The sequence below is a fragment of the Babylonia areolata genome, chromosome 18 (assembly GCF_041734735.1).
Source record: "Babylonia areolata isolate BAREFJ2019XMU chromosome 18, ASM4173473v1, whole genome shotgun sequence".
Lineage (NCBI taxonomy): Eukaryota > Metazoa > Mollusca > Gastropoda > Neogastropoda > Buccinidae > Babylonia > Babylonia areolata.
The window spans coordinates 20,741,837-20,767,027 of record NC_134893.1 but is presented as its reverse complement, the minus strand read 5'-3'; the positions used below and the strand labels follow the sequence as shown (position 1 = coordinate 20,767,027).

Here is a 25,191-nt window from a genome sequence, read left to right as displayed (position 1 = left end):
TGAGACTGAGAGAGAGACCGGAGAGAGAGAGACTGAGAGAGAGAGAGAGAGAGAGTCAGAGCCTCGGAGAGAGGTAAGGGTGGGGGTGAGTGGGCGATCATAAACACACACAACGCACGTACACGTGTATCGCAGTATGTGCTTGACTTTGGCTTTTCTGTTTGATATTAACCAGATCTGTCGTAACACTAGAAGGGAGTACAGACTAAAATAAATATAGGCCTAAACTATTCTGCATTTACTGAGTAGGCTTACGTAGGTATACTAACAGCATTGTGTCAAATCTACTTTATCTAGGATCACGCAGCCCGCACTTTTACTGCTGTGGTCTCTGCTCCGGTGAAGTTCACTACCAAGAGCACTACATGCGCCAAGCAAATGGAACCTGCAGGTATGTACCGATACACTGCGTTCCTGCTGGTCATTCCTTTGATAAGCAGAGCAAGCATCTTCACTTTCCAAGTGATTCAGTGCTTCCATCTCTCCGAATGCCCTCTGGCGGCAGCAGCCAGGCACGCGCTTCGTCATCTTCCGATCGATAAAGTGCAGATTCTGTTTTGTCTCAGTTTGATATCAAACAAAATAAATAAAAAATGTATTATTCAAAATGAATTTGCTGTAAATGCATCATTTATGTTACCCCAGAATGTTGCGCAGAAACTTAAAAAAATATAAATATTTCGACGTTCAAGTGCAGACGATAATTACTAACATCCGGTCTCGACGAAAATTTCCGAACATTGCCGAAGTTCTGTTATTACAATGGCCGACTGAGAAGAGTTGATGATGAGGATGGGTTTTCAAATTTTGGTTGCAGTTAACTGGAATGCTTTGTTCTGTCGATAATGAGCACCGGAGATCAAGGAGGAGACGTCGGGGCCGAAAAAGACGTGGAATACTATTATCGCCCAGGTAAATACATCGATGTAAATTCACGATTTTTAATGGCAGTCCAGTCTGGCATCACCATTTCTGACTTTCGCCACCGGTGGCACTGTAATAAATCCATGGATCTGACATAGACTAGATCGGTTTATCACAATCAGACGATTCTGTTTACATTTTTTATCACATAATTAATTTCTTAGTTTTGTTGATATAATTTATGGACATCAGAACACTGCTAATATAATAATAATATTTTTAAAACAAAATATTTTGGTGCTTCTGCTGCTGAGTCTCTCATGCCAACAGGCCAAAGATAAGGGGATTTCTTATCAACCCAGGCTCAGTATCCAGCGCGGGAGGAGCTACACAGCAGTAATATGAACCGTTAGTCCTTTGTTTATATTGAAGTTAAGCCATCATAATTCAGTCATGGGCATTGGTTTTCTTCAGAACAAAGACATGCATTTAAATTACCTTAAAACCAAGTAAGCATGAATTTGAAAACTAAAAATTTTCAAAGCAGTTTGTAGTCACAACTTTTATTTATTTTAAAAAAAAATGTATTGGTAATATTTTGATATTTTGTTCCACCTTTTTGTCTTTGATTTATCTAATTATGTTTATATGAATAGCTGTATGACGTATCAGAAATACCTTTCAACTTTCAAGATTTTTATAATACCATTCAACTTTCAAGATTTGTGTAATAAGTATGCCAAAAGAACATAATTCAAAATAATGACTCTTGAGTGGAGTGAAAACAGATCAAGCAGCATTCATGAGTCGATTGACCCATCTATCCAAATCGTTTATGGGTCATTTCCCAGTTCTTTAAAGTTGATGCTGTTTGGTTTCACTTTTCAGCACATTGTGCTCCTTTGCTGACATCTGTGTATGTGTGTGTGTGTGTGTGTTTGTGTGTGTGTGTGAGAGAGAGAGAGAGAGAGAGAGAGAGAGACTTTGTGTGTGTCACTGTGTGTGTACTTATCATCTCAATGTGGGGTCATGGATCTTTATAGAAATGTAAGGTTGAAACACACACACACACACACACACACACACACACACACACACACTACAGACAAGACTGTCAACCTATCAACATATTTCAATGCTACAGATAGTTCCAGTTTATGTGCCTGTACACAAGTGCAGATTGATATATGCACATGCATGTATTAACACACACACAAAACACACACACACACACACACACACACACACACACACAAAGTAGTTGAGTCATTTATATGCATTAAATGATTAATAAACTCTTAAGCTTTTTGCCCAATATTGTTACTTTTATACCCATGTCATATCAAATCTTTGTCCTGCAGTTATGTAATTTCCTATGCTTTTATTGTAAATGTTGACTTGTGATCCATGGCAGACTTAAAAAGTTATATAATGTGTAAGTTTAGGAAATGTTAAATTTACATAATTACAAAGATGGGCTTGGAATAATGTTGCACACAACAATTTCAACGTCCTACTGACATTACGCCTAGCCAAAAAAAAAAAAAAAAAAAAAAGTAGTAGTCTCGCTTTTCTGTGTGGAAAAATGATTTCATTTTGTTAGAAAACATGATAGATAAAGAAAGAAAATGGTTGATTATCATTATGTGCTTGAAATGTGGATTAGTACACCCTGTTGGGTGTAATAGTAATACTAATACGATAGTAAAAACTGCAATCAAAGGATCAGTCAGGTTTATGCTGGTGATGATTTATTACTAGTTACATGTAAGTGTTTAATATTAGTAATAATACTAAAGTTGCATCCCCAAGATGTAACAGGTGACACATTTAATTTTAAAACAAAAAAGGAAAAAAACCCCAAAAAAACCCAAAATTACAAGCAGATTGATCTGCATCAGAAGTAAAATGTCAGTGCAAATAGTGACTAGACTCACTGAGAGACCGTGCTCTTTATTTGTATGGGTTATCTCAAAGTCAAAGACACTGCTCAGCTGGCGCTTGGAAGTTAGTGTGGGTCTAGAAAAAGGTTTAAACTGAAGAGGAATCAGGAATAGCTGAAATTTCAGCTGATTATCTCTGGCATGTTTATAAATAAAAGGTGTTCAGTTAATCCTTTTTCATTATTGATATGATTGAGTGATTGATTGATATAGGTACTTATAAAGTGCCTATCCTCGGTTGGAGACCAAGCTCTTAGCGCTTACAAACATGGGGTCATTTGAACAACAGGCTGCCTACCTGGGTAGAGCCGTATGACGGCTGCCACTGGCGCTCATCATTCGTTTCCTGTGTCATTCAATCAGATTTCAGGCACACACACATACACTCAGACAGACATACATGTAACATTTTATGTGTTGTTTGTTTTATTTTACCCTGCCATGTAGGCAGTCATACTCTGTTTTGGGGGGTGTACATGCTGGGTATGTTCTTGTTTCCATAACCCACCGAACGCTGACATGTACATGGATTACAGGATCTTTAATGTGCATATTTGATCTTCTGCGTGCATATACACGTGAAGGGGGTTCAGGCAGTAGCAGGTCTGCACATATGTTGACCTGGGAGATCGAAAAAATCTCCACCCTCTACCCGCTAGGTGCCGTCACCGAAATTCAAACCCGGGACCCTCAGATTGAAAGTCCAGCGCTTTAACCATTCGGCTGTTGTACCTGTTATTTTTTAATTTTTAAAATTTTATTATTGACTGTGATTGAACTCATTCAAATAAAAGAAATAGCCACATATGGTAAATCTATAAATGTATAATTGGTCAATTTGATGATGTATGTTGGTATGGTCAATGGAAAAAAAATGTTCTGGTAAACTAAAAAGCCCAGTGGTCAGATTTGCTTAAGATGGTAATTTCTTAACTGTAGTCGGTATAAGCTTAACTTTAATACATGTGTGCATTAGTATTAGGAATTTTGTTGTAGTTCTATGGATTCGTACAGTCATACATAAACACGATAAAGGGCTTTCACCATTGGTACTTGATTAAGATTTTTAAAAACTGACATGAGACATAATGTTGTATCACCAATACCAGTCAGTTGAAAGATAAATTGAATGTGAAGATTATTAGTTTTGGCTTATCTGTTTTAAGCATTGTGATTCTGTGTTGAAATTATATTTCAGTTGGAAAATATTTGTTTAAAAAAAAAGGAAAAAAAATCTATTCGGAAAATATTAATCATGATTGAAATGATTTTATGAATGATAATACCTTCTTTTTTTTTTATTGTGTGTGTGATATGTGTGTGTGTGTGTGTGTGTGTGTGTGTGTGTGTGTGTGTGTGTGTGTGTGTGTGTGTGTGTGTGTGTATCTACAGGGTTTGCAGGAGCTTCTGCTAATTGTATTTGTAATGAAATCAGTAATGGTTTACTTTTATTCAAAATTTGCACAGTCCAGAAAGAACACAGTAAATGAAGCAACACAGTTTTGTAGAGTGGTTGTATATTGTCATGTAATGTGCAGTAAATACTAAATCAGTGTTATTTTTAAATTTCATTATTCATATCATTGGTGTCCACTGTCCCTATCACAAAATGGCAGATCGCAACAGATAATCCCGTAGACCATGGCAATTTGAAGTATGCATAGCTATCCATATCATCTTTCCCTCTCCTGATCAAAATTTAATTTAAAAAATAATTATTTACGTTCCAGTTTTGTTAGAAGTTTGCTAATTGTATAATGAAGGGTTTTTTTTGTTTTTTTAGTAAGTGTGTGTGTGTGTGTGTGTGTGTGTGTGTGTGTGTGTGTGTGTGTGTGCCTGCCTGTGTGTATTCTGTGTGTCAGTGTGTGATTTGAGCCCCAAAGATGGAGAAGGATGAGAAGGATGTGCTTAAGATTTAACTAGTTAAGAATTTTGCAGAGCTCACTATGTGGGTGGCATGTTGTAGCCATTACATCACTCTCCTTGGAATGCATTGCACCTGTTACTGACTGGGAAATGTGGAAGCAGAAAAGTGCTTCATGTTTATTTAACTCTTTGTTCTGTGGAATAAATTTAAATAGCAAGGGGAAGAAGCAAAGATGTCATTCTAAATCTAATTGAACTGAAATAATCACTTTATCACTAATATCTGAGTTTAGATACGTGTGTTACAAAATATGCCCTTTCTCTTTCATAGTGTCTTTGTTCTTTCTTTCTTTATTCAATATTGTTTCTTTTGGGGGTTTTGTTAATCCCTTCTCTCTCTATTCTTTCTTAAGTTTTTGTTTCGTTTCTTTGTGTGTGTGTGTACACATGTGAGTGTGTGTGTGCGTGTGTGTGTGCTCTCGTGTGTTCACGCGTGTGTACTGTGTTGCGTTGCCATACTAATTTTGTGATCTCAAATTAGAGCACAAAGTTTGGACCGACACATTTCTATTGCGTTTTTCTGTCAGAATCAGAGAATGAGTCCTTTTTGATCTTTCCAAGTTTGTGGTATTATGACTATCATTTTGGGTAGTGTAATCATAAATTTGTACTTGTAGAACATAATAAATCATGGTATGAGTACGGAGTAGAATAATTTGAAATGTTTTGGATATGGAAAAATTTACTGTTTCAAAGAAATAGTCTTAAAATGTCCTTAACTGACCTTCCATTTTGTAGATTTAAATTTCAGTGAAAGAAAAGAACTTGTTATGAAGTGTTTGGACCTTCCTGTTTAATATCTCATGGTCATACAGATGTCATTGCTTTTGAATGTTGGGGATGATCCTGTTGTTTTGCAGATGAAGATCCTTTTACCATTTTATTGTTGATCATAATGCTTTTATGATACATCACAGACTTTGTTTATAGATTCATAACCAGGGGGAAAAAAAACAACATTACTGATAGACTTGTGATGAACTGATTTTGTGGGCCAATGTTCTGCAAACAGTAGTCAAAGAAGGGATTTTGCTCAAGGTGAAACGTTGGGAACAGAAGAGGGCTAATATAAAACAATATAAACCACCAACCTCAATCTAGAGAACATGCAGAAAAACAAACAAGAACATTAACAAAAACAAAGAACATTAACAAAAACAAACACAAAACCTTAATATAGTACACTGTTATAAATACAAAATTGGCTGTTAGATGCATAATCCAACATTGTTTTAAAAAGGTAATTTTCCTGAATATATTTTTGTTTTCACATTTCTCTGCGGCGGCTTTGAAACAGAAGTAGAATATTGATTGATGATCAATATTTGAGGTCTGTCATGCGATGTCAATTATGTATACTTGTACACACAATGAATGAGTCATCATCATAAATTGAGAAAACAGTATCTTCAGGCTGTTCAGTAATAAAAGCAAAGCTGATAGGCTTTTGAGATGTTGCTGTCATGCATTTGTCAACTGATGGATAACAACCTGATTTTGCTTTTCACCTGACAGTCATGTCAAATCTGGAGCTCAGTTGTAATGTCAGGGCTGTGAAAATTTGTTTGTGGCTTTCATATTCAGTGTGTGTGTGTGTGTGTGTGTGTGTGTGTGTGTGTGTGTGTGTGTTGTGGGAGCTGTGATGTATAATTTTATACATAATGTGGGAATCTGTGTGTGTGTGTGCATGTGTATACATGTGTGTTTATTGATTATATTTTTTTGTTTATTTATTTATTATTAATATCATTGTTGTTATTAATGTGAATTTATTTTCTATTTATTTTATTTTATTTTCCCCCTCAATGACTGACCAAGCACATTGGATTATGCTGCTGGTCAGACATCTGCTTGGCAGATGTGGTGCAACTTACAGATTTGTCTGTATGCATCTTGAACTGCTTGAGCAATTGAACTGAAGTGCTTAGTCATGAACTAAAAACTTATATTTTATAAGGGAAAGATAAAACAATATTAATCAAGTACTTTATTAGTTTAGTTATTTTATTTTACAGAAATGTTTAATTTTTTAAAATGAAAAGTAAAAAGTAGGCATTGTTTGTTTTGAAATTTTAACGTATTCTATTACAGTCAGTTTGGGCTGCCAGTCTTTCTTTTTTTTTTTCTTCTTTATATATATATATATATATATATATAATTTCTGTGGTATTATCTGCCACTCCACTTTACATACCCCTTTTACATAGCCACCCCCAGGCTCAGTAGGGAGATATATTTGAGGTGAAGAAATGAAAGCTGCTTTACTTCTTTTTTTTTTGATGCTTTTCATCAGGCAACCTTTTCTTAATCTTTGAGTTGAGTTGGACATTCACACTATAGTGTATATATTTTTCAGTTTTTGCAAAGGTACATGTATGATTCATGGCGACAGATTGCCACGTGTGTCAGTGCATCACTAATAGTAATAATTAATAGTAATAGTCTCTAATACTGTTATACTAATAGTAATAATCCATTTATTATGCATTGCTCCTGTTAGTATTATGAAACCAGTGAAGCTGTGTATGTGTTTGATTATCACCATGTCTTTGGGATATGTTTCAATGATTCACCCAGTTATTTTAGTTGGGGTCTTTTTCCCCTTCCCAGGTGGGAGACGCAATGATGGATTGAAGGCGGCAGACATTGTCCCTGTGTTGAGGGAGAGGGTTGCTTACCTCTCAGGTATGTATTATTATATACATGATAATCATGATTGTTATCTGTATAGGATAGATATTTAGGATAAATTTGAGACTGACAGTGACGTTCCCAAACAGGGAGCTTATGGTGTTTACAGTGAAGATTGCCATTCAGGGTAAATTATTCAGCATTTTACATTTTTGTCATTACATTCAGTTTGGTTATGGATATTTAACAGTTTACTTTAATATATATATATATATATGTATATATATATATATATATATATATATATATATATATATATATATATATATATACACATACATATACATAGATATATACGAGGGTCATTCAATAAATAAAGTGAATTTTTCGGTATAAGGATTTCTAATACAGATAGAAGCTTACTTTTTTTTTTTTTTCAACATAGTCTCCCAGCACTGTCACACACTTTTCCCATCTGTGCACAAGCTTCCGTATTCCCTCAGCGTTAAAATCTTTGGACTGATGTCTCAGCCAGTCGCTCACAACACTTTTGACTTCGTCACTTTCAAACTTCGTGCCTCTCGTGAACGCTTTCAAGGGACCAAACAGGTGAAAGTCTGAAGGGGCAAGGTCTGGGCTGTAAGGGGGATGAGGGAGCAGTTCCCAGTCCAGCTTGTTGATGGTCTGCACCGTTCGGGCTGCTGTGTGAGGCCTTGCGTTGTCATGATGCAAGATGACTCCTTCTGACTGATGACCCCTGCGTTTCTTCTTTATGTCTTTCTTGACCTGCCTCAGCAGTTCACAGTAGTTGGCATTGTTCACAGTGCTTCCTTTCTCAAGAAATGAAATGGTGATTGGGCCTTGCATATCCCAAAAAACGGTGAGCATCACCTTCCTCGTGGACCGCTGGGACTTGAACTTCTTCTTCACTGGAGAGCCTACGTCCTTCTTTAAACAATTTAGCCCACTTGTAGACATTTTTTCGGCTGAAACATGTGGCACCATACACAGTTGACATTCTCCTATGAATTTCAACTGGTTTGCACCCTTCAGCAACCAAAAACTTCATAACTGACCGCTGTTCAATCCTGGAGCATGCTTCTTGGTCGGCCATCTTTGTTAATCGCCAAAACTCTCAAAGTTTTTTTAATCTGCAAAACAAATTAAATCCATGTGAAAAAGAAGTAAAACAAAAAAAAAAAAAAGAAAAAAAAAAGTAAGCTTCTATCTGTATTAGAAGTCCTTATACCGAAAAATTCACCTATTTATTGAATGACCCTCGTATATATATATAATGAAGAAATTTTTAATTATGCTTGTCAAAGACTAGTTTTATTTTGTGTTGAATGAAGACTGTAACATCAAGCACTGTGGAGTCTGAGCTGTTTTATTTCCAGGTGAATATTCTTGTGTAAACTTGTGAAGGCTTTGCATTGATGATTTTTCATAACACTGTCCTTGATTATGGCCAAACATGGAGACTTTGCGGACTGTTCAGGTGGTCGAGATAAACGAGGCGGGCCCATCTTGACCTTCCCATCCCACACACACCCAGAGCGACTAAAGTATGATGATCTGCGCAGACTCATGACATACCTCGCTAGTGTGCCAAGGTCAGTGCTGTGAAAATTTGCCCTTGTCAGCTAGTGGTGAGGAGTTCTGTTGAAGCTATTGAGTTTAGACTTTGTTTTTGCTGTTTGCCCTCAAGCTTTGGATTTATAATAGTTTTGGAAAAAGTAATAAAGTTGTACAATTGATTGATGTATTTCTCAAGTCTTTAATGATAGTGCTCTGTGTTTTTAACTTTTTCTTTTTTGATCCCTCTTATTGATGTTAATTGTTAGTGCTCAGGGTGCCTGTGTTGAGGAGGTGGAGGATCTTCTTCTTCTACTTCTTCTTCTTTTTCTTATATTATCATTGTTGTTATTGTTGCTGTTGATGATGATAAATTCAAGTTGTGATCATTGGAAATAATACAGAAGAGGCTGATAGCATCTTTCAGATGTAAATGAAATAGAATCCCAACCTTCAACATATTTTGTGCTGAGACAGGGTTTATGCTCATGCTGTCTTTGTTTGTTTATTTTTCTGTTATCTCTTTAATAAAACAAAAAATCTTTTCTTTTTTCCATTTAGCTGATCTCTTCAATTATCTTTTTGTTACCTCTTTTATTTAGTCCATCTAGTCAGTTCACCTTTCCTGTAAAGTGATGTACTTCTTGAGATGCTGGCCAGACTGCTTCACTCTGGTAGTGTCATTATAAACAATGGACTATGGAGTGGGGACTAGACATTAGATACTTGCCCATTGATCAGTGCAGATTGCCAAAATGACCTATAATTCTTCCTGGACCTGCAAGTTACCCATGGCAGGCACCATCTTCTCTTCCCAGAAGACTGTAGCTGCGACCTGTGGCAGGCTTAGGGAAGTGTACATGCCTGCGCGCCTGCCCCTTCAGACTGGAAAAACATGAAGACATCAACATACACCTCACTCTGTTGGGTTCAAGGGATATAACCTCTGTTAGACCAAAATACTTCAGAATGAAACGGCTTCTTTTCACATTGAAAAGAATATAAACTTTGGACTTTATATTAGTTCCAGTTCAGAATGGAACAACTTCTTATCACAATGGTACTCAGTTTTTTTTGGGTTGGCTGAATTAGAAAGGCTGAAATAGAGTAGATAACTGATGACAATTTTTGGAGGAAACCCTGGAGGAGACAGGGCCTTGATTTTTATGAAAATTAATTTTTGTTAATAAATTTAAAACCCATCTCCAGAGAGTGAATTTTGGTACTTCACATGTAATTGAATGGTTTATCTGTCTGTTGTGCAACAGATGGTCAGAGCGTATGTATTGAAACTTTTTTATTGTTAAAATTTTATGGCAGATCTATGTTGTCACAGGTGGTCAGACAAAGTGTGTGTTTCTGTGATGACAGTGATGAGGTGCGAGAGAAAGGCTTCACAGTCATCCTGGACATGCGAGGATCCAAATGGGAGACCGTCAAACCTATCCTCAAGGCCTTGCAGGTGAGGACACTCACAGTGGTGTCTTTGTTCTCACTGTTTACCCAGGTGCTCCCTTAGGGAAGGTTAATTTCATCTTTTGAGTTCATAAAATGATACATATTTTTGGCTTTTTTTATCCATGGCTTCCATGTACAATCATTTCACCAGTGGCAGAGTGTAAGTTTTTTTTTCTTTAAATATAACAAAATTGAAAGCTTCCTTATGGTTATGTTAATAATTGCTGATTCAGCATCAATCGTGTATTCTTATTTTAGTTTTTTTTGTAATGAGGTGGGTAGGGGGAGACATTCTTTTGTTTCTTATCCAAGGAACAGTTTGCGTGGTTAGATTAATAGGAAGTGTTATCATGCTTTGGGTCACTGAAGGCTTACCTGTCTTGCTCAAGAAGTGAATTGGTTCTGCAAGACAAGAGATCATTACAGTGTCAGGGCAGTTCTTGTTGTTGCATGTTGAATAACAGTCTTTTGTGTGTATGTGTGTTTACAGGAGTGCTTTCCAGGCAACATAAACATGGCATACATAATCAAGCCTGGAGGTTTCTGGGAAAAACAGCGGACCAGTTTAGGCAGCGCAAAATATAACTTTGAAGTGAGATACTTTGTCGATTGTATGTGTGTGTGTGTAGACTAGTTGTTGTTTTTTTTAATGTGTAAGTCACAAAGAAGGGTCTGAGGGGGATGGGTGGCGGAAAGAGGAGGGCATTAAAATAGATCTAAGGTGTGTTCAAGGAAGAGGGAATGTTTAAATGAGAGGGGTGGTGGTGGTGGGTAAGTCACTGAGTGGGTGGGTGTGGGTGACTGTGAGTGAGATGATGTTTGTGTGTGCATTTTGGTGTGTGTATGTGTGTGTGTTTACAGTGGTGTTTGTATGTGTTTACTTTAGATGAAAACTTATCTCACACATTTGAACAAATAAAAAGACATCGGAAGTCTTCAAATATGACAAGCATTCAAATCTGTATGTTTTGATAATAAAACTTGTCTTTACTCTTAGATTTTTTTATATTTCAGTTTGCAAAAGAAGCTACAAAACAAGTACAAGCACATCCGCACACACTCAAAGAAAAAAAAATCAGACTGAATGAAGAGTAATTTTTCTTTGTCAGATAAAAACAAGTGATTTTGGATGCTTGTTCAAGCACCTATATGGGTGCGTTATACAGAGCAAATGAGCATAGTTTTTATGGGTTTTTTCTTAAACTGTCATTGTGTTGTGGATGGAATCTTATTACTTTGCTTTGATTTGTTCAGACCAACATGATCTCTCTTGACAACCTGACGAAAGTGATAGAGTCAACGCAGCTGACTCGGGAATTTGATGGCTCCTTGGAGTATGACCATGAGCAGTGGATACAGCTCAGGCTGGTGGGTTATTTGTTTGTTGGTTTGTTTATTGTTTTATGTTTCTTTTTGTTGTGTTTGTTTGATTTGATAATGAGAGTGCTTTAAGATACCTATTTGTAGTGACAGGGGGAGAGGAATTGTCTAGCTTTGATGAGTTATTAGCCACTGGAAAACATTTTTGAAAAGGTTTGTGCTCTAATAGCAACATGTAATTGTTTAATATTTTCATTCATCATAGAGACTGTGCTCTACACCAGATGTACTTGGCAAACTTAGGTTGACAGGAAAACAAATATGTAATTAATCATTCCTTGGTATGGTAAATGAATTTCTTTACTCATTTTTGTTCATTTTTCCGATATCCTTACAGGTTTGGGTACTGTTTGTGACAGAAATTAGCCCAGGTTGTGTAACTGGTAACATTTGAACTGTGATTGCTACTTATTTGACAGACCTTGTTTGACATAAAACTAGGTTAATCAACACTGACACATAATATGTGACTTGTAATACCAGTGTGCAGAGACCTAGTTTTTGACACATAACCAGCAGAGCTGGATGAACCTTGGAAACAGTTCTTCAGGGCTGCACCATCGTGACTCTTCGCAGATTAAGGGCATAGAAGAACATCAATAAAAATACTAGTGTTCAACATATGTGTAGTCTGTTTGAGTTCTCTTTGTGATACAGAAGTCTGCACTCTGGCTAGGGTTTAACCCCTTCAGTGCCATACTAAATAACCCTTTTTGTGTGCCGGGCCAAAATTGTGCTTTCGTGGGTAGGTTCATTTGACTGTTCACTGCACATTCATTTATTGAGATATCTCTAAGGTATCTAAGATGCCAGTTCAGTAACTTGGCATGGTAGCAATGAAACAACCCTACCAGTAATACTGTGTGCCAGGGCAAAATACTGCATTCCTCGGTAAGTTCACTGAACTGTTCACAGCTCATTCATTTACTGAGATATCTCTAAGATATTTTGCAGGCTTTTTCCTTATACCCTTGGCTATGATGTGACAGTCTGCCACTTATGTCCGCCATCTTCCAAACTGCAAAGTGATGCCGGTCAGTCTCGCATAATTAATGAGCCCATCTGGTCACTGCAGCAAACTTTAAAGGGAAGGAACAACATTCCAACTCTTTTTCTCGACTCAGATTAAGTCATCAGCATTAGTTCCTTTCCAGTTTCTCGAAAATTGGATGACGATTTTCGTATGTACGGGTTACGTACATTCGGCACATTATATTATGAGAACAGCTACATATGACATGCGTAGATGGCACTTAAGAGGTTAATGTGTGGTAATGCTGAACATGTCGTACTTGACATTGTGGTGGTGGTGTTACAGATGTTGGAGATGTTCATCTGGAAGTCTGTGGACTTATGATGTTACAGATGTTGGATTAATTCATTTGAAAGTCTAAATTCTTCTGGAAGTCCTGGACATGATGTTTCAGATGCTGGAGGAATTCACCCGGAAGACTCTGGACTTGTTTCAGATACTGGAGGAAGTAATCTGGAAGGCTCTTGACGTGATTTTTCAGATGCTGGAGGAATTCATCTGGAAGGCTCTGGGCCTGTTGATGTTTCAGATGCTGGAGGAATTGATCTGGAAGGCTCGGGACTTGGTGATGTTCCAGGTGCTGGAGGAATTCATCTGGAAGACTCTGGACTTGGTGATGATTCAGATGCTGGAGGAATTCATCTGGAAGGTTCTGGATGTGATGTTTCAGATGCTGAAGGAATTCATCTGGAAGGCTCATGGACCTGTTAATGTTTCAGATGCTGGAGGAATTCATCTGGAAGGCTCTGGACTTGCTGGACAAGCTGGATGAGCTGGGTGAGATCCTGACCAACCCGGACCTGCCTGACGACCTTGGGGGTGCACAGCACGTGCTGGAGGAGCACAACCACCTGAAGCGCCGCGTCACCCTGGCCCCAGTGGAGCAGCTGTCCATGGAGGGACATCACATCCTCACCAAGATCACCGGCGAGATCCCTGGACAGTCAGGTCAGTCACTGGTACACATTTAATATATAATAGGCTCAAAGAACCTGAGACAAAACAGTATTCAGTGGTGTATGATAGCATACAAATAGACCTGTTCAAAAAGATATAAGTTAAAGATCCTTTCTCTGTTTACGACCATTGGGGCAGTGAATTCATGTCCACTGTGTGTAGGGTTTGGTGCTGGAAGGCAGAGCCTAATCCTCTCTTTCCACCATTTTAACCACAACCAAAATCAGGTGCCCATTCACGTGTAGCGAGGAAAATGGAGTAAAGTGCCTTTCCCCAAGGACACAACTCCATGCTGAAATTGGGCCAGGAACCCTGAACACTGGTGATCACTGGATCAGAAATCAACACCTAACTGATTCTGCCATGGCATCTCCACAGATGTGGTTACAGTTAAGATGTAATTTATTCTGTTTTTCATGTCAGGTTATGCCTTGCACCACTTGTAAGCAAATTATGATTTGGTGAACATTTCAAGTACATATTTGGGAAGTAGACATTTTGGTTCATTTTTGATCAAACAATTTGGCATTGGCATCCATTGTGCAATGCATTGGTGTGCCTTTATTTACATATGTGGTGAATGAGGCACCATATTTTCAGGTGGAAAAGTGTAGCACTTCAGGCTTCAAGATGGCAAAATGTTCATTTAGGAAGAAGACAGTGGTCAATCACTAAGGAAGCTGTCATTGAATTTACCTGTGGTTTATGTTTTTTGGAATTGTCTGAACGCTGTGATGCCTGCTTGAGTAACTGAACCGAACTGAACTTCTATTTTGTTGCTGGCTGCAGATTACTTTAGGTGTGAACAGGTCCGTAGTTACTGCAGATATGTAATGTATATGTAACTGTTCAGTGTATTGTATTTGTGAAGATCGGGACTGCTGGTATCAAGAGATTATTGTTTTTGGGTGGATAGGCGCATGAGTGCTCTTCATTATTGGCCTGTTTCTTGAGTCAGCAGTCAATGCATATAGAAGAGAGAGAAAGAAAATCAAAGGATGGAAAGGGAGCACAAGCTTGGCTTTCTTTTGTGGCATAAGCCTCTCTCTCTTTTGTTTTTTGTTGTTTATTTTTGTTTTTGAGCTCATAATAAACATTGAATTATTTTTACGTAAACAGGTATAGAATTAATGTGGTCATGGCCTGTAGATGTTATCATGTCATGCAGACTTCTTTTTAACAACATTCACTGTTCTGCTGTGTTGTAGGGAGTGTGGGTCGGCGTGCCAAGATCTCGGGGAACACGGACTTCCAGAGCGCGGTGCCACAGATCTCACAGCTGCTGGAGAACTTGCAGTCGACAAAGCAGCACTTGAACCAGCTGTGGGTGGTGAAGAAGATGAGGCTGGAACAGTGCCTGCAGCTCCGCATCTTTGAGGAAGATGTGGAGAAGGTGAGTGTGCCCCTTCCCCTGTCTTCAGTCTTCAGTCTTCTAGTCATGCCATCTTGGTTGGACCCCCAAGTGACTTGGGTGTGCACAGTGTTTCAAAGAAAAAAAAAAGAAGTAAAAAAAGTGTGAGGGAGAAGTGTGAGAAATAGACCTTGGACCTTTATTTCACTATATCTAGGCAGGACCCTTCTGGCTAGTGAAGCGCTCCCTGGGAATCATCCCAACCAGCACAGCTCTTGCCCATTATTTGCCATTACTTTGATCTGTGGTCTCTCCTCAGAGGTTTTAGGTTAGGGTGCTAAGCTCCCTCTTGAAAGATGACAAGGAGGGGACCTCAGCAACTGATGCTGGCATGGAATTCCACGCTGGAATAGTTCTTGGGGAAAAGCTATGTTTTGTATGTGATTGTTTTTATGGCAGTTTGTCTGAACTGAAGGGAGTGGTTGCATCTAGTGTGGGTGGTACCAGGGAGAGAGTACTGTTCTGATGGAATACTAGACCTGTGGCCAAGTGTGGTAATGCGCCTGACTTGGAAGCGAGTGTCCATGGGTTCGAATCTCATATGTAGGCCAGGATTTTTACTTCCCCTTGGGAAAAGCTCTTTCTTTGATTTTCCTCACTCCACCCAGGTGTAATTGGTTACTGGTCTGACTGAGGAAAGTGAAAGCCATGGAAGAAGAGGATTAGCCCCCACCTTCCCATGCCAAATCCTAGACATAATGAATATGAATTCACTGCCAGATGCCGTTGGGTTACGCTGCTGGTCAGGCATCTGCTTGGCAGATGTGGTGTAGCGTATATGGATTTGTCCGAATGCAGTGACGCCTCCTTGAGCTACTGAAACTGAAACTGAAACTTCCCAGATGGCCGCATTGAGCTGGGGCCAGCATAAGACCTTTAAACTTTTTTAAGCAGTTGTAACCATTTGAAAGAAATGAACTAATCATTGTTTTTTGTCTTTTGTCAGAAATATGGGAATTAAAGTTTTATTATTTATTTATTTATTTTTAAGAGAGAGAGCGAGCTTTTATCATTTTCTTAGACTTTGAGCCAAAGGAACTGACTTATTGATACTGGTGTGCAGATGTTTGAGTGGATCAGCCACAACCGTGACCTGTTTCTGGTGAACTACACGGAGATCGGCACCTGTCACCAGATGGCTGTGGAGCTGGAGTCTGAGCACTGTCAGTTTGCCACCAGTGCTGAGGTCAGTGAGCGCACACAGATGACAGTACACGACACAGCAGTCCTGTTTTGTTTTGCTTAAAATTTCTTTAAAATTTCATCCGAGAGTACTAGCTTTTATGAATTGACACATCAAGTGATTCCTGATCTGATGTCATGGAGTGATAAAGCATGTATGGAATGAGTTACAATGTGTTGAACATTTTTTTTCAAATGTGGTTAAACTCAGAAATGACAGTCCTGTTTGGAAAAAAATCCTTTTCTGGTTCAGCCATTGCCATTGTGTGGACCAGTATTTTTCTGTCAAAGGATATTTTGGTGGATGATTTTGTGCATGTTTGTCTTCTTCCTTTCCAGTCAATTTCCCTGCATGCCTTATAATTTCAAGTTGGGGCTAGGTATCAGAAATGCAGAAGTGTGTGTTCAGTATTAAATGTTCCAGTGTCTGAAATATATATTGTAGCAATACAGTGATGAAAGGTTGTGTAATTACTGTTTGAATTAATTACTGCTTGTATACATTTAAAGTTTAACCCCCCGGAACATAAATATGTCTGTTGTAATTCATAATGTTGCAATGTGTGTGTGTGTGTGTGTGTGTGCGTGCAGAATGTGTACGTGAACATCACCCGCATTCTGAGCATGGCACAGCGCATGTGTGACTCTGGGCACTATGCCTCCAACATGATCCGTGTGGAGGCTGGCCGCCTGGAGAGGGAGTGGAAAAGTCTGGCGGCAGCCCTGGAGGACCGCAGTACCGTCCTGCGAATGTCCGTAGTCTTTCACAAGAAGGCTGAAATGGTGAGTTGTCATTGTTGTCGTTGGTCATGGTGGTGTTTTGGGGGTGGCAAGTGGCTGTGTTACGTAGTTATGTGTTTGTGTGTATGCATGTAAATGAAAGCATGCACACCCTGTGCTCATGTTTGTATTTGCATTTGTGTGTGTGTGTGTGTGTTTGTAAGTATCAGTTTTTACATTGTGTGGATGGAACAAATGTGTATTGTTCAAGTAGACTGATAATTTTCATTGGTTTTGTTGTTGGAATGAAAAACAACACATGTTGACACAGGTCCGTACACACATGTACATGTACCCACATATACACTGACAAGACATATAAATGTGATAGAAGTTAAACATTGTTTGTTAGAGAAAAATAATTGTATTAATCATTGTATCATCATTGATATGAATTAAAGAGCTTTTAATCATGTAGAATCTAACTTGGTTAACATTGATTTGTGTTATGTATTCTGTAGGTTACACCATACTGCACACCTTGAAGATAAACATGGCAGCCAGCACTGTGATCAAAGATAGCAGTGGTCATGAGTATGTCCTTTGTTGCAGTATCTTGCTCAGGTGATAGTCTCCCAGGCTATACTGCAGTCACACAATACTGCATACTTTGAAGACTTGGCAGTATGCATGGTCTGATCGAAGATTGTGATGATACTCATGAATTGTGTTCTTGTTTGCGTGTTGCAGTATCTTGCTCAGGTGATTGTGTGGCAGTCGACATGTGAGAACACCAAGATCCCTACCAACATAGAGGAGCTGGAAGAGGCACTGCAGAGCCACCAGGACCTGATAGAAAACATCAGTCAGACCTATGCTGAGGTGAGGATCCTCTTTCACTTCATGCTGTGTGCTAATGTGGAGTGTTGGCCTAGTGGTAATGTGTCCGCCTGGGAAGCGAGAGAATCTGAGCACACTGGTTTGAATCTCACAATCGAGAATTATTTTCTCTCCCTCCACTAGACCTTGAGTTTTGGTCTAGACATTAGTCATTCAGATGAGACAATGTAATAAGGTCCCGTGTGCAGCATGTACCTCGCGCTTGTTATAGAACCTGTGGCAACAAAACGATTGTTCCTGGCAGAATTCTGTAGAAAAATCCACTTCGATAGGAAAACAAATAAAAATGCAGGCAGAAAAAATTTTAAAAAAACAAGGAAAAGAAAAAAAAGGGTAGCGTTCTCAGTGTAACGATGCTCTCATCTGGGGAGAGCAACCAGAATTTCTCACAGAGAGATTTTGTGACAATACAATACACAACCCACACACGCTGACAGTGCTCAACCTTGCAGCATAGTTCTTGAAGAAAATTAATATTGTAAACTGGTTTATAGATTTTGATAGGAGTAAACGGCCCTTACAACATTATTTTAATTGGCATTTTATCATTTGTGGATATGGAATCTCACATGCATTTGGAATATCAGAACCTCTGTCAGACTGCTGTTGGATTTAAGACTGCTTTAACCCCCCCCCCCCCTCCTCTCCACACATGCACCTTAAAAAAAAAAAATATCTTTTATTTCATACAAAGCATGAAACTGAATAGAAAACAGCCACAGAAACATCCTCTTGAAAACATCTTGGTCAGCAGAAATCGGTTGAAAACATGACACAAGTCTGTGCTTCCATAACAGACAGGTATCACGGAGATTCAAACATTTTCTTTACAGGTGTGTGGGGATGGCAAAGCATTGCTTGACACACTTCAGACTCCAGTGAGCTCCAGCAGTGCAAACTCCATCACTGCCAAGGCTGATTACTCTGAGGCTGCTGGTCATGTCCTAGATGTCGTTCATGAGGTAAGCCTCTCTCTGTGTGTGTATGTGTGTGTGTGGTGTGTTTTTTGATTGTTATTTTCTGAAACCTTACATGTCCCATAAGGGACCACAGGCTTATTGAATCATCTTTTCCTTCCTCTTTGTCGTTGGCTGCGAGTCCTCCATTCACTTATATGTATCATATACACAAGTAGGCTTTTATGTATATGACTGTTTTTAGCCCCACCCTATAGGCAGTTATACTATATTTTCGGTGAGAATTAAATCTTGAATCATATGTGTATGTATGCAAACGTGTGTGTTTGTGTGTGTAAACTGTGTGTGGGGGGAGTGGGGGTGAAGGTGGCAATTATATGTTCATGTGAGAGAGAGAGAGAAAAGGGACAGAGGGGTGTCATCACATGCCATAAAAGAAAACCACTGTAGAATAAGGTTGCTGCAGTTAATTGACCCCTTTGCTACGCTGTTGACATTGCATAATAAAATGATATGGAACACATGGGTGCTGTGCTGTGTTGACATACACTGCACATCCGAAACCCACACTCTTTCTGTTGCACCCGGCATAACAGAAAATTTGTCTGCTTGGGAAGAGTTCTCTCATTTAATAATGAACCTGTCTATGACATTTTTGAAGTTGGTATTCTTAATATAATTTGTACATGCACAGCCTTTGCATTATGGGACCAGTATTCAGATGCTACTGTGTTGTTTGTTGATGTTATACTGAGTTGTTTTTTTTTCCCTTGTTATTGTGAGTGTTTGTTTTCTGTTGTCCGTTAAATATATTTCAGTTCTTTATATAATTTCATAACTGAATGAAAATGTTTGGGGATAAAGATTTATTTTTTTAGATGAGTTCTCTCCCTTGATGTGTGGGTCTGTGACAGAGTGAAAGGGGAGGTGCACTGTGACCCTCTCTCTCTCAGCATTTTCCCCCCTATGTTTCCAACAGTTCAGGAGATAAAACATTTGACTAAACTAAGATTACAAGCGCTGTTTCTCTCTCTCTCCCCCCCCCCACCTCTTTTTTTTTTTTTTTTTTTGCTTACAGCTTACCAAAATGTGTCAGCAATGAAAGGGTCATGGAGTATCTCCAGTTTTCAAAATTTTTGGGATGTACTCATGTGAGGTAGTTTTTGTGTTATTTTTAAAGAAAAAAGGAGAGAGAGAAATGCTTTTGGCTTGTATACAAGCATTTGCTTTTGAAGTCTGCGGTTTTCTTTCAGCTTTTTCGGCTGTTGGAATAGAGTTTAAATCACTCATTGCTGCGTGGCATCAGAAATAAAACAGGGCTTTTATTTTAATGATAATTAAACAAATGCACAGATAGCATCAACAGTACACAGGTAGAATCATTAGACAAGATTTAGTGAGTGTGTCTGTGTGTGTTCATACGTATATGTCTCTGTGTGTAGGTGCTGGCTCACCAGAGACATCTAGAACACATCTGGCACTCCAAGAAAGTCAAACTTCATCAGCGACTGGGACTGCGACTGTTCCAACAAGATGTCAAACAGGTGGGTCAAATGGTGACACTATGTTTTTTTCATTAGGCAAATCTCCTAGAATACGACTGATTGAAAGGAATGGAGTGGGAACACAATGGGCACAGACAGATCAGTCATGCTGACACACATGTAGGCATACCTGGCACAACATGTGCAATATAATACCTAGACTTTTCTTTTTTGTGTGTGGTGTTTTTTATTGCCTTTTCTCAGTTCTAACACTGCATATCTCTTGTTCAAACAAAAAATCTTTGAATTTAAAAGTGGGTGATTGCAATGTGCTGGTAATTTTTTTTAATTTTCTGCTGGAGGGAGAAGGGGGGTTTCCTGTGATTATTGTTACTTATTTGTTTATTGATTTATTTGTTTATTTATTTTGATAAATAGGAATTATTGTGAATGAAATTTCAGAACATATTACTGTTTTGCACATGAGTTATAATTGTTTGGAACTGCAAGATTACTGTGCTTGCTTTGAACATTTATTTCGTTTTTACCCCCAAAAAGTTTCATACTAGCTATATTAACCAGGTATTGGAGGGTTGAACAAAAAGGCCATTTTAGGGCTGACCTGATACACCTGATTACAGATGGAGATGGGTGAATGTGTCAAGGGCTGAACTGATTTAGTTGAAATCAGATGGAAACTGTCTAACAGATTGGGGCTTGCAGGTATTTCTAGGGCTGAACTACTTGACATGATAACAGGAGAGTGCTGGGTCTGTGAACTGGTTGAACAAAGAACAGATGAAAATTGATGTTAATTTGTGATAATTTTTATTTCTGAATATGCGAACTGATCGAACAGGTGGAGACTGATTGTTGGATGTTTGTGACAAAGGTGGAGATTGATTGTGGGTTGTGTGTGTGACAGGTGATAGACTGGCTGAACAATCACGGGGATGTGTTTCTGAAGAAGAACACCTCTATTGGCAAGACACTGCAGAGAGCCAAGGCCCTGCAGAAGAGTCACGAACACTTTGAGTCTGTGGCCAGGGTGAGTGGAGTCCATAGTGCATGCTTTAGGCACCCTTTGTTTTCAGTCTGAACTCCAGTGTGATTGGTTTCTTTTCTGATGGTCTCACTTTTCTACACCTTTTGTTTTTTTGTTTCACATATGTGCGTCATTTTGTCCCTCAGTCTCACACCCTTTGTTTTGCTGCCTCAAATTTATACATCTTTTCTTCTTCAGCATCACACACGTACACCATGTTTTTCCGTCTCACACATGCTGTACACCTTTGTTTTACTCTCTCACCCTTGTACACACTTGTTTTTCTGTCTCACACTTGTACACACTTGTTTTCTGTCTCACACTGTACACCCTTCTTTTTCTGTCTCACACTGTACACTTGTACACACATGTTTTTCTGTCTTGCACTTGTACACACTTGTTTTTCTATCTCACACTTGTACACACTTGTTTTCTGTCTCACACTGTACACACATGTTTTTTTTGTCTCACACTGTGCATACTTGTTTTTCTGTCTCACACTATACACTTTTTTTTTTATACACTTGTACACCCTTGGTTTTTTTCTTTTTCACACTTGTACACCCTTGTTTTTCAGTATCGCACTTGTATACTTTTGTTTTCAGTCTGCCACTTGTACTGCTTTGTTTTTCAGTCCCATACTTCTCTATTTTTGCTTTCACTAATTTTAGTCTCATGCTTGTACATTTCTATATATAGTTTCACACATGTACATCTTTGTTTATCAGTTTCACATTTGTACATCTTTGTTTTTAGTCTCACACTTGTTCATCTTTGTTTTGTCATCTTTGCCACTTTTTTTTCTTTTTTCTTATAGGTTTTGTTTTTGTTTTTTCCAGTCTCATTCTTATATCTTGCTTTTGGGCCTCACCCTTATTTACCTTTATTTTCAGTTTCGTTCTGATCTTACACGTCATTGTTTTGTGTGTCACAGTTGTTCCCTTTGTTTTCAGTCTGGTTTTTGGAAGTTACCTTTCAGTTTCACACTTCAAACACTTTTCTTTTTCATCTGTATATGTGTGCACCTGTGGGGGGTTTTTCACCGCTATTTTGGGGTTCATGCACCCCTAAACCCTAACACCCTCAGCTCACTGACTCTCAGATTTGTATTCTCAAAACATACTCAAAGGTAAACCCAGATTACATTGATGACTTACGCCAGAAACAAATGTGGAGATCCACAAATCTGGTCCATCACTCCCCATCTTTGCTCTCTCACATACACACACACATGCACACACTCACACTGTTGTGTTTCAGTCTTACATCATTAGTACCTACAGCTCATCTTCCAGATGTACTCTGCCAGTGATTTCTTCCTTTTACTGTTGTGCTCTTATATTTTTATCGGTCTGCTCTCTACTTTTTCCCTTTATTCCTGCTGTCCTGACAAAAGTTATCTTTCTCTCTCTCTCTTTCTCTTTGTTTTCTCCAGAAAATGTATTTTGTTGATTCCCCAATACCACTTCAACCTCCACAGCAGTAGACAGTTCACTAATAGTGCAGACATACTGTGAATTTAGCTGAGATACGACAGTATTGTTAATGCTTGCTTTCTCTTTAAAAAGGTTGTGTGTGTGTGTGTGTGTGTGTGTTATCCCCCTTACTTATCAGGGGCAATTTTTGTGTGATACACAGTGCACCTCTCCTGTACACAGCCACCCCCTGTTTTTACACACCTGTTACCAGCAGTCCATTCGTCTCTTATTGTCTATTCTTTGACTATTTTCAAAATAGTCTTTATGATGTACAAAAGGTCATACTCCATGCCAGTTTTTTTTTCTGTCCTTTTTTTCATTTTGTAATTCTATCTCTCTCTCTCTCTCTCTTTTTTTTATGAGTGTGTGTGTGTGTAGGGATGCATGGGTATACTGACTTTGTTGAAATGTATTTCTTAAAATTCCTTACCTGAAAGGTTGACTGCAAGCAGCAGTTATATTGGTTGCTGTTGGCAAGATTAAATTAAAAAAAAAAAGATATAACCTGGGTTTTTCCAGTGTACATGGCTGCTGATGTACCAGTAAAAAATATTCACAGTTCCCCAACAGACATTGTTCTTTATGCTGGCAGTATCTGTTGTGAACACCTGGCAGTCAGATTGAAGGGGTGAGCAAGAGACTGGTGCTTTTTTGATGATGACACCCGTAAAACTGTCATGCATTTCCTGATCTGTCCTTTCAGTTCAGCATATTCCACTCAGAAAAATTAATGAAAACAGAAAAGGTGTTCTTTGGAATGAATATTTGTATAATTTTCAACTTCTGTCCCCCATCAACCTTCTTTCTCTCTCTTCTTCTTTTCTTTCTTTTCTTTTTTTTTTAGCACTCATTTTTTATCTCCTTTTCTCAGTTGTTCATCTGTGTGCGTCTCTCTGTGTGGGTGGTAGTTTCAGCAATAGCAGTGTCTCAGTTGCCACAACTTATACTGAAACAAAACATGGTAGAATATTATACCTGAATTTGATCTTCTTCTTAATGAAGTGGTGAGGAAAGTGAGAGGTTAAAGGTCAAAGTTATAACTGGGTCAAAGTTGAAGGGAGGAAAGCTCAGTAGAGCTTATATTTTATATAAGATTTTCATCACACTTATTAGGTACGTTGGTGACAGCGTGACCTCTAGTGAAATGCAAGGTTTGGGGTCAATGGTCAAGGTCATGGAACAGTATATTTCTATATATATCTCTGAAGAAAAGGCTTGTTGGAGAGAGACAGAGTCTTACATCCAATTTTATTCAAGTGTAGCACAGTGATTGGTCATGGTGAGGGAAAAACCCCAGTCAAGAGTCAAATTCAGGGGTCAGAGGTCAAGGGCACACAACATGGCACAATGGAAAATGTGCAGATTCAGCTCAGGGTTTTCACTTTGTGATTATTGAAGTTGGAAGTGGAACAGTGATTGTTTATGCCCAGAACTTAAAGTTCAACCCTTTCTAAAGTTCTAAAGGCAGTGTTAAGTTGTGCTGCACTGTGGTGATCATTCTCCCTGGGGAGAGCAGCCTGAATTTCACACAGATAAATCTGTTGTGACAAAATAATGATGCAGTTACAATGGAATGGAACACAATGGAATATAATGCAGTACAATGCAGCACAATACAAATTGCAATACATTTTACAGTACAGCACAATGCACAATAATACAATACAATACTATGCAATGCATTGCAAAAATAAATATCCTGTGTCTGCAAGGTACCCTACATTCCACTTTTTCTACATAATGTCTGTTAATAAGTTTATGTGTATGTGCACAACTGTATGTGTATCAAACACACTTTCCATTTCTTATTTTAGTAGACTTATGTGTTCAGAAGATAAAGGGAAGCTTGTCAGTGTTCCATAAAGACTCCCCACCCACCCCCTAAATACATGAGTTGGGGGATGGGGGAAAGGGGTGTGGGGGGGGGGGGTGGGGGGGGGGGGGGGCAGGGGTAGCAGTGAGTGAGGGAGAAAGAGAAAGCAGTGGGAGAGAGCACTGAATTAGATGGGGGTGGCAGGTCAGTAAGACAGGAGGAATAAGCATACATTGTGTGTGTGTGTGTGTGTGTGTGTGTGTTAACCTGCAAAACACCCAATTTCTCAAAGAGATGAGGATGGAGAGAGAGGGAAGAAAAATCATCTTCCTGCCTCTTGCACACCCCTCCCTGCCCCCCCACCCCCCCAGCCCCCTGCCCCCACCTCCACACACACACAGCCCTTTCCCAAACCCTCTTCCCTCCGACCATCCATCCCAGCTCTCTTTTCTTCTTCTGCTGTCCGTGTCTCTT

General features: G+C 38.9%; 1 protein-coding gene across 1 annotated transcript in view; it reads left to right on the top strand.

The window, feature by feature from the left end:
- The first annotated feature begins 777 nt into the window (after positions 1 to 777).
- The window catches only part of LOC143292557 (kalirin-like), a 217,883-nt gene continuing 193,469 nt past the window's right edge, over positions 778 to 25,191 (top strand). Inside the window, exons 1-14 of the mRNA XM_076602964.1 lie at positions 778 to 912; positions 7,344 to 7,418; positions 8,863 to 8,977; positions 10,311 to 10,401; positions 10,888 to 10,989; positions 11,652 to 11,765; positions 13,530 to 13,758; positions 14,976 to 15,160; positions 16,242 to 16,364; positions 16,952 to 17,143; positions 17,831 to 17,962; positions 18,814 to 18,942; positions 20,340 to 20,441; positions 21,307 to 21,429. Of these exons, the coding sequence (XP_076459079.1) occupies positions 846 to 912; positions 7,344 to 7,418; positions 8,863 to 8,977; positions 10,311 to 10,401; positions 10,888 to 10,989; positions 11,652 to 11,765; positions 13,530 to 13,758; positions 14,976 to 15,160; positions 16,242 to 16,364; positions 16,952 to 17,143; positions 17,831 to 17,962; positions 18,814 to 18,942; positions 20,340 to 20,441; positions 21,307 to 21,429 (1,779 nt within the window). The 5' untranslated portion in view covers positions 778 to 845. The remainder of the gene's footprint in view (positions 913 to 7,343; positions 7,419 to 8,862; positions 8,978 to 10,310; positions 10,402 to 10,887; positions 10,990 to 11,651; positions 11,766 to 13,529; positions 13,759 to 14,975; positions 15,161 to 16,241; positions 16,365 to 16,951; positions 17,144 to 17,830; positions 17,963 to 18,813; positions 18,943 to 20,339; positions 20,442 to 21,306; positions 21,430 to 25,191) is intronic.